The sequence below is a fragment of the Fragaria vesca genome, linkage group LG5 (genome assembly GCF_000184155.1).
Source record: "Fragaria vesca subsp. vesca linkage group LG5, FraVesHawaii_1.0, whole genome shotgun sequence".
Lineage (NCBI taxonomy): Eukaryota > Viridiplantae > Streptophyta > Magnoliopsida > Rosales > Rosaceae > Fragaria > Fragaria vesca.
This window is the reverse complement of record NC_020495.1, coordinates 18,453,023-18,461,215: the sequence shown is the minus strand read 5'-3', so window position 1 is coordinate 18,461,215 and position 8,193 is coordinate 18,453,023. Positions and strand designations below refer to the sequence as shown.

Below are 8,193 nucleotides of genomic sequence, written 5' to 3'. Positions count from 1 at the left end.
TTAGGTTTATGCTTTTGGGGTGTAATGGAGGCTGTAATTGATGGAAAACCGTAACAAGGGCTATTTTAGTCATTTTGGTCGAGATTGATGTCATTTTGAAAGTTTAGGGATGAAACTGATTAAAAAAAAAGATGAGGTATCAGACTGATTTTAGACCTAAAGTTCAGAGGAGTAAACTGAAATTTTTCCTAAAAGTTTTGCTTGTCCTCAACACAAAGTAATGTAAGTATAGTGTATAATTCTTTTGTGTCGGCACACAGGAGGTCTTGTGTAATTCAGCTTGTTTCTTTAACACCCAATGAATTTGTATACTATGCCTTTTATGTTTCTAAAACTGGGGAAAACATTTTTGAAATTTATAGTTAATAAGGAAACTGGGTCAACCAAACAGAACACATTTCTAAATTCTTGGGGTTTAGTTTTGTGTCGTCAATGTTAAAGAAGTTGAGTTAGCTTTAACTGATAAGTAACATGAAACACATGAAGAAGGCCTGTTAACACAAATTGTCAACTCTATCTAAAACCTGTAGTTATACACTCAGAAACAAATTGTCAACCCTATGTAAAACCTGAAGCTTCAAAGACTTTTAAACAGTTCAGTTTAGTTAGTTGCTTATATATATACATATTTATTTATTTATGTCACTCTGCTTCCTCTTTTTCAGTGGCTTGCTAAAAATATTAATAAGAAAGCAGAGAAGTCAACTATGCTAAGTGGATCTGAACTTGCAGGTAGCGTTATTGCGTTTAACTGATGTCGTGGCCAACGAAAATTGTTTGGTATTGCTTAATTATTAACTCACTGCTTAGCAATTTGTGGTCTTTCTGTGCAGACAAGGGTTCTACTGGCCTGATAAGCAATTCATCAGTGTCTGCAAAAGTTGTTTATCCAGATACTAACCAAATGGTTATCTATGATCCAAGGCAAAAACCTGGTAGAGATTCTGCTTAGTTATTTCTTTTTAGTTGTTTTTAGTGAGCGTGCTTAGATCTTTGCTATGGATAATAAAGCTTTAAATTAACCTTCACAGTTTACTGAATGGTAGCTGGGTGAAAGAATTTCCTGGGCTGCATCTAATTATTGAGGCCCTGATTGGATTTTTGGTATGGATAATAACAAAGTAAAGTAACCTTCATACAAAACAGAATAGTGGTTAGGAGAAAGAATTGACCTGGGCTGCATGTATTAACTGGGTACCATTTCCACAAAAAGTGTTCAATGTTATTATTAAAACGTTGTTTCTTTTGACGAAAACAACTTAATCCTAGTGATAATTAAAAGTGGGACTCATTATTTTGTGTGAACTCTCATCCTGATTTAGCTATATCTGCTTTATTGTGCTATATGGCCTTCTAGTTTTTTTCTCTCATTAACTTATTGAATGAAATTCTTTCGTTTTCAAAAAAAAAAAAAAAATTAATTGGGTGGGAGTTATCACATAATAGGGATGTTTAATTTGAAGTTCTTCCTTGTTTGGTATGTATAGAGGAATATTGTGTCAGTTTAATTGTGCACTTCTATCAATACAAATTTAATGTTAAAACGAAGTTTTTAGTAATCAGCTATTGCAAATCAGGACCAACAATATCCATAACTAGTTAGAATTATGCAGCCGTGTGTGGTCTGGGTCAATTTTCATTTATTTTCTCAGTCTCAGGGTTGTTGGGCGTTTCAATTTCGCTTGATTTCACCTAGTACTCTGATTTCATGGGTAGTATAGTTTGACCAGATAATAAGCATGGGTTTTATTTTAGCACTATTCAAGTTCAAATGTCAGCTGTTGAGAGGGATTGACTATCCTTACAGTTTTTGCTCACATTAAAATATCTAGTCATTACATTTGCTCTTGCACTTTTGAATGTTTTGATATATTTTTGTTTTTCTGGTGGGAAAGGGAATGACTAATTGCTTGTTTATTGCAAATGTAGTGTGAATCATCAGTTTATAGTAATTGCTTTTCATTTTCTTTAAATAATTCATAAATGAGTGCTTCCGGAATGTCCAAACTCCAAAGCTTTACAGTTTATTTTCACTGTAGATTGATTGACATGATATATAGTTTGGTTATAATGCTCAATGGCTGATCCTTCTGCCTCTGCTATTTTTTATATTTTATCTTTAGGGGTAGCTGGAGTTCTCACTGCTGCTAGCACCTTGTCAAATCCGGTTGTTGCAGCAGTAGGTGGCCAAACAATGAGTGCCTTTGATGAAATACTTAAAGTGACTCCACCTGCTTTGGTAGCCTTTTTAGCAAATTTACCTATCATTGAAGGTAAACTTCAAAATCTTTCATTCCATTAAATGAAACCAGAGTTGCTGCATACAAATGCAAGTCTATCTTCATACCTAGAGAAATTTTTTCTAGTATGCATGATTCTGTGGTAGTGTAGTTTGTTTAGAGAGCCATCTTGATTTTAAGTTGCACAGGGAGTTATTTTGTGAGAGATATAGTTGTTTTGGGTGTAAAAAGTGAGAGGCGGTGCCAGGTGATGCACTTTGATGGCTATCTTTTGAGTGTTGTGTATGAAGAGAAATAGGAGGGTATTGATGATGTGAAGGGAGAGCTGGTTGAGTATCTACTTTTTGGAATCTTTATGGGGGTTTGCTTCCCCTGTTTTTAAGAAGCATTTTGTTTCCTCAATTCCTTGGATGGCAGTGAGGTTGTGATAATGTGATGTAACGTCCTAATTGGTTTTCAAGTTGTATTCATCTTGGTGTAGCAGCCCAGATGTTTGTTGGCTAGTTGATTTTTAGTATTTTTTAGTAGTTCAATGGACAATTTATAAGTAGTTTCTTGAACTTTTGTTAAAGTATAAAAAGTTAAAAACCTATTATCTAGGACAGATTTGCTTCTACATTGAATTCCTATTTTCTTAATATTTCAATTTCATGGACAGTACATTTAAGTTTTCTCTTATGAAATGTGCTTGGTGTCGTCAATGGTGATGAATTTTTATTGCTATATCAACCCAATTAATCAATTATGCTGTTGTTGATTGGAAAATTTACTGTTTGAAATTTTCAGGCCCAACCCCAGACGTGGATATTGTGCTATCAATTTGTTTGCAAAGTGACATACCAGCACCACAGCCTGTAAAGTCAGGGACTGCCCATGTACAATTTCCATCGGTACCTGCTCCTTCTACGAGTGACCTTTCCGTTTCAAGCAAGTCTCATCCCATCCCAAGTGGCTCATCTTTCAAGCCAACGAGGGGGAAACGGAAAAATATAGATAGTACGTGTTTTTTGTTCTTTGGCTTTTTCCTTTTCCTTTTTATCATCCCATAAATGTGCAACACACTAAACAGTCATTGTTAAATGAAGTTCAAGCTAATCTTCCGGTTAGTGTCGGTTGGATTTATTCACTTTGTTACCGTCCTGATTGCATAGATTTAATTATGGTGTTCAAATTGGAATAGCTTGGCTGTGGATTCTTTTGGGCCTTCAGTTTGTGAATTTGCTAGTAGGATGGTTGCCTTGAGAAATACACCGCTGTTAATGAAATCGTTAATTTGAGTACCATTTTTGATCAAGTGAAAATCAAATTGTCTCAGTGTGTTCTGTTAATGCATAGAGTTCCTGGCTCTTTGATGAGGTTATATTGAGAAGCTAATAGTAATCATATCTTATTATTGACAGGGAAAGACGAAGATGAAACTACAGTGCAGAGCCAACCACTCCCAACTGATGCTTTCAGGATACGGCAGATCCAGAGGGCTAGCCGTTCTGCTTCGGCTAGCCGCACTGCTTCTCAAACAGGATCTGTTTCATACGGAAGTGCAATTTCAGGAGACTTATCCGGTAGCACTGGCTAATTTACAATTTCGTTTTCCCCGCTTAGTTTATCGTGACGTATGATATCAATTATTTCTTTAATAACAGTTCCATTTTACAACTTTCTTCTTTTCTCCAATGATATTAGTTTCTTCTTCTCTTCATTTCGGAAGATGGTCTGTGCGTTTGGTGAAAGGATGTAGATTATTAGTTACTTTTTCAATAATATAATAATGTATGCAGACTCCAAAAAGTAAATTAGAAAATTGTGAGAAGTGTCATTGCTTTGTATAGGAGAGATTGGGGCAGCGGACTTTGGAGCCTCAATCAAAAATATTTGATACCAGTCAATAGACAAAAAATGTACGTCGGTAAATTCACAACATTGGTAGTGAGTTTGGTGAACTTGTACGAGTTTGGTTTAGTCTTTCCACACAGGAATGATTCCTTGAGCTGCCAAACGCTTTTCAACCCAAAAGATAATGTGTCTTGCCGTAATCTTCTTCTCATCAACGAGAAAAGGTTCGACAGTGCTTGCTCCTAAGCCGTAGGAAGATAAAGAAAAGCCTTTTGGACCTGCAGATTGTGCCAAGCATGGAAGTATCAGCAGCGGTGTTTTATGTCATAATTGTGACCTGAACATTATTTCTGAAGATCACAAGATGTACCTGTGAGGTCTCCGTTGGGAAAGAATGCCCAAAATGAATATGAATTGCCCTTCTTCAGAAACGAACCTTCAAGCTATCAACCGGAGCAGCAGACAGTGTTGTCATAAATGATCAACTGGACGGCATTAGGTTCTGCATAATGCTAAAATGAAGATGAGAAGACCAACCTTGTTGTCTTCAAAAAATAGCTCAATATCAGAGAGCTGATTTTGAGGAGTTTCGAGTATTGCTTTCAGCGATGGGATTATATCCTCTTCCATCATTTGAGGTAACGGCTTGACTGGAGCTTTTGCCGGAGCTTTAGGCTTTGCTGGAGCTGCTTTCACTTCTTTCGTTTCAGCAGCAACTAGCACGTAAAAGGGGCAAGAAGAGTTCACGATTTACCAATGCTGCATAACTTGTCAGATTAATCAGAAGACAATGACTCCCTGTGATTCATTATGAAAATGGAGCAACTTACCAGTGGAAGTAGATGATTCTTGCAGAGCAGAGCAGGCGATAGTTCTTTTAGATGCTACCGCTTTACTTACCATTTGCTGCTAATGTAGATGAAAAAAAAAAAATATATGAGGAAACATTAGAGATCATGAGTTTCATAGTAATGAAATGTGAACAATTTAAGAACGTAGCTCAAGTTTAAACTTCTTAATCATCCTCTCCATAGTTTTAAAAAGGAAGCTACAGTATTGAGTATTGGCAGCTGATTTGCAGAAAAAGGATTTTGAGTAAAGTGTACTACTCACAGCAGGGGAACTATGGAAGGCAACAACAGAGACAGAATCATCGGAGTTCTTCCTTCCAAACTGAAGGCAATTAGCTGATGTGTTGCGCAGAGTACTTGAGAATTCTACAAACCCCTTCCCATTTTCCTGAGAAGTAAATAACTTTTTCGTTAACTATAGAGAAATAGCTAGCAATCATACTATGAGTACATGTCAGTAAGAAGCTGCATGAACCTGAGGAGATGGTTTGGCCATAGAAAGAATATTAGCCGAAGCCATGCTTGCTTGGAATTGGAGGCAAAGCAGTCGAAAGCTTCGTTTCACAGAAATAATTGGCAAGGTCTATAGAACAAGTTGGGTGGGAGTGACTCAGAATAAACGATCTAAGAGATGTGCAAGAGAGTAGGGTAGGGATTATTACTCCGTTTTTTGTCTTTGGTAGACGATGAGGTTGTGGATGATAGCCTATCATTCAACGACTGGCTGAGGTTTAGTTGAAGCTTTCTGCCAGTCATTCATCAATTTGCTCATTGTAGTTTTGGACATTAGGCCTCAGCCTCATTCTGTTCCAACCCCTTTGGAGTGCTGTAACTTAAAATGAAAAGTTTAATCGATGCAGTCATGTTCACCTAGTCGGTGACTGACCAAAAGATTCGTGGTCAGTTACCATTAGATTTAAATCCAATGGTGGGAAGAATTATTTTTTAGTAGAAATGTTTTAACCCTTGAATGTAAATCTAATGATGACTGACCAAGAATCTCTTAGTCAGTGACTGACCATGTAAACACTGGGTGACACGTAACATAAGTCATTACCGTGACCACACTTATTATTACACAAAGATCTTGGCCATGTTAACTTGGAGTGGAAAATAAAGGTAATACGATTGAGCTTGGCATTGAAAACTATGAAAATAAAGGTAATAGAAAAAAGAGAGAACCATGGTTTTTCACTTTTCTACAACCAATTTTTGATGGAAGAAAAAATGGCGAATCATCTCTCGACGACGTTGGCACTCACAAAGGAGGATGTCGACTTCGAAGGCCGGATTATGGAAATCCAAGCTCCAGACTACCTGAAGTTGGAGTATGGAAATGTATTAGATGACATCCTAAGACATTAGATGACATTCACTAGTCTTAGGAGGCTGCAGAATGTCATGGTCAAGAACCACAAATGTAATAGCACATAGGCTAGCCAGCATAGCTTTTGAATGTTCTGAACAACTTGAATGGCTTGATTCGATTCCTCTAATGTTTATACGTATGCGTCCGAACTCTTTCTTATTTACATACCTTTGCCGATGTAAATCATAATTTTAATCGTTTAAAAGTTTAATTAACCAATAAACATCACCTTTGAAAAGTTCAATGTAAACAAAAATTGTTTGCTCAGCCAATCGGGTGGAAAAAATTAGGAAACCCAATCATGATTTGGGAAACTACTATTATTTTATTTTTATTTTTTGACGAATAAAATAAAAAAGTTCATCTTAATAATAACTTTCCAAAATAGTGATCCATCTCTGTTCTATAAAGCCAAGAGGTAGCGATTGAGATCAAGAAGCTGCATGTCAAAGTTCGACTAAGCAAGGTACATATTTTCTTTCGAACCAAAAAAAAAAGGTACATATTTTCTGTTTCTGATTTTTCTTTCTTTCTTTGTTGTAGTGTGAATATTATATCGATGTTGTTGTGTGTGTTGTTGAGTGAAAATAGTTATGTTCTAGGCTTGTTGTGGATGCGCGCAGAAGTTTCCAGTTATAGTTTATTAGGGTTTCTGAGTAGATCGATCGAAGAAACAAATTTGATCGGCAGTACAAGTCTTTACACAATAGTAATTTATGTCCTATGAAACCTCTAATTTCCTTGTTTTTCTGTAATATATTTAGGGTTTCGTTCAACAGATATGACTTTCAGAAATATGGACCCTCAACGAAACAAACAACAATTATCGTCAAGCAAGAGTGATCGTAAAAAGGTTCGGGATCGAAAGAAGAATGTGTTCAAGAAAGCCGAGGAGCTTTCGAAACTTTGTGGTGTTGATGTATGCTTGATCCTCTACCAACGTCAAAGCAATATAGCAGAGACTTGGCCCCAAGATCCTGAACAAGTCAAACGCATTGTTGCTGGGTACAAGGCAAACCCAGCAATCAGAGATGCTAGCCTTCCTTCATCTGAGATAAAGGGTTTGAAAGAATCTAGGGCTCGAGAGTCAGATGGTGGTCATTGGATAAAGGGTTTGAAAGAATCTAGGGCTCGAAAGTCATCTAGGGAGATGTTGTACCCGACATGGGATGATAGATTAGATTACTGTACTGAGAAAGAACTGATTAGACTGGTGGCTTCCTTGGATGCAAAGCTAGAAGCTTCAACAAAGAGGATTGATTCACTATCGAGGAAAAGCAGCAAAAGTGGTGCACTTGATCATCATCCCATGGTGAATTCGAACTTGAACTCTGTTCCTTTTCGTGAGATTAATGATCTTCGAAGATCATCCAGAAATTATATTCCAAGCATGCAATTGAAGAGGTCTTCTAATATGCAATACCCGATATGATGCAGACTGGATTTCAAGTTGAGCTCGGAGTCAATCGACTCAGGTTTAATGTGTTCTTATCATTTACGTGTAGTCATCAATTTTTACGTGGTATATATATCCAGAGTTCTTAGTTTTTGTAACTTTGGCTTCCATAAAACTTTAATATATGAACATGGATTAAAATCCTTTACAATACTTCAATGTCCCTAATAAATGTCCCTAATACAACATACAAAAAGGATGAGAATCTGTGTCCAAGTAGAAAAAGGGAACTAGAAATTCGTGATGCAGGAAAAAACTTCACAAATGCCCTAAACAAAGAGGGTTGTACGTATATATATACCACGTATGATCATATAAAGGATTCTTTAATGGGAAAATGCCCTAATGCCCAAATATTTGAAAATTAAAACCCATTCCAATTAAAGTCTTATCCTTATGCTCATTCCAATGATTCTTGAGAAAAAGACAATATTACCCTGTAAC

At 36.6% G+C, this 8,193-nt stretch overlaps 3 protein-coding genes across 3 annotated transcripts in view; 2 read left to right on the top strand and 1 right to left on the bottom strand.

Moving 5' to 3' along the window:
• LOC101300447 (cleavage stimulation factor subunit 3-like) overlaps positions 1 to 4,023 on the top strand; it is a 16,604-nt gene extending 12,581 nt beyond the window's left edge. Inside the window, exons 19-23 of the mRNA XM_004300009.1 lie at positions 666 to 732; positions 834 to 935; positions 2,124 to 2,273; positions 3,027 to 3,236; positions 3,641 to 4,023. Coding sequence (XP_004300057.1) covers positions 666 to 732; positions 834 to 935; positions 2,124 to 2,273; positions 3,027 to 3,236; positions 3,641 to 3,816 — 705 coding nt within the window. The 3' untranslated portion in view covers positions 3,817 to 4,023. The remainder of the gene's footprint in view (positions 1 to 665; positions 733 to 833; positions 936 to 2,123; positions 2,274 to 3,026; positions 3,237 to 3,640) is intronic.
• Positions 4,024 to 4,153: 130 nt separating this feature from the next.
• Positions 4,154 to 5,570, bottom strand: LOC101300149. The gene is made up of 6 exons (XM_004300008.1): positions 5,400 to 5,570; positions 5,187 to 5,312; positions 4,904 to 4,982; positions 4,611 to 4,789; positions 4,444 to 4,516; positions 4,154 to 4,351 (listed from the first exon to the last, which is right to left on the bottom strand). Exons 1-6 carry the CDS (start codon positions 5,442 to 5,444, stop codon positions 4,197 to 4,199), a joined length of 657 nt encoding a protein of 218 aa, XP_004300056.1. The 5' UTR covers positions 5,445 to 5,570; the 3' UTR covers positions 4,154 to 4,196.
• Positions 5,571 to 7,074: 1,504 nt separating this feature from the next.
• LOC101293402 (MADS-box transcription factor PHERES 1-like) lies at positions 7,075 to 7,725 on the top strand. Its single transcript, XM_004301545.1, has one exon. The coding sequence runs from the start codon at positions 7,075 to 7,077 to the stop codon at positions 7,723 to 7,725; it is 651 nt and encodes a 216-aa protein (XP_004301593.1).
• Positions 7,726 to 8,193: the final 468 nt, after the last annotated feature.

What these genes read in the sequence shown, in the direction of transcription:
- LOC101300149 (XM_004300008.1), bottom strand. Translation starts at nt 5,444, where the DNA reads ATGGCTTCGGCTAATATTCTTTCTATGGCCAAACCATCTCCTCAG. An exon ending in TGGCCAAACCATCTCCTCAG is followed by an intron (nt 5,313 to 5,399) that starts GTTCATGCAGCT and finishes TTTACTTCTCAG; the next exon opens with GAAAATGGGAAGGGGTTTGT. An exon ending in AGAATCATCTACTTCCACTG is followed by an intron (nt 4,790 to 4,903) that starts GTAAGTTGCTCC and finishes TTTACGTGCTAG; the next exon opens with TTGCTGCTGAAACGAAAGAA.
- LOC101293402 (XM_004301545.1), top strand. Translation starts at nt 7,075, where the DNA reads ATGACTTTCAGAAATATGGACCCTCAACGAAACAAACAACAATTATCG.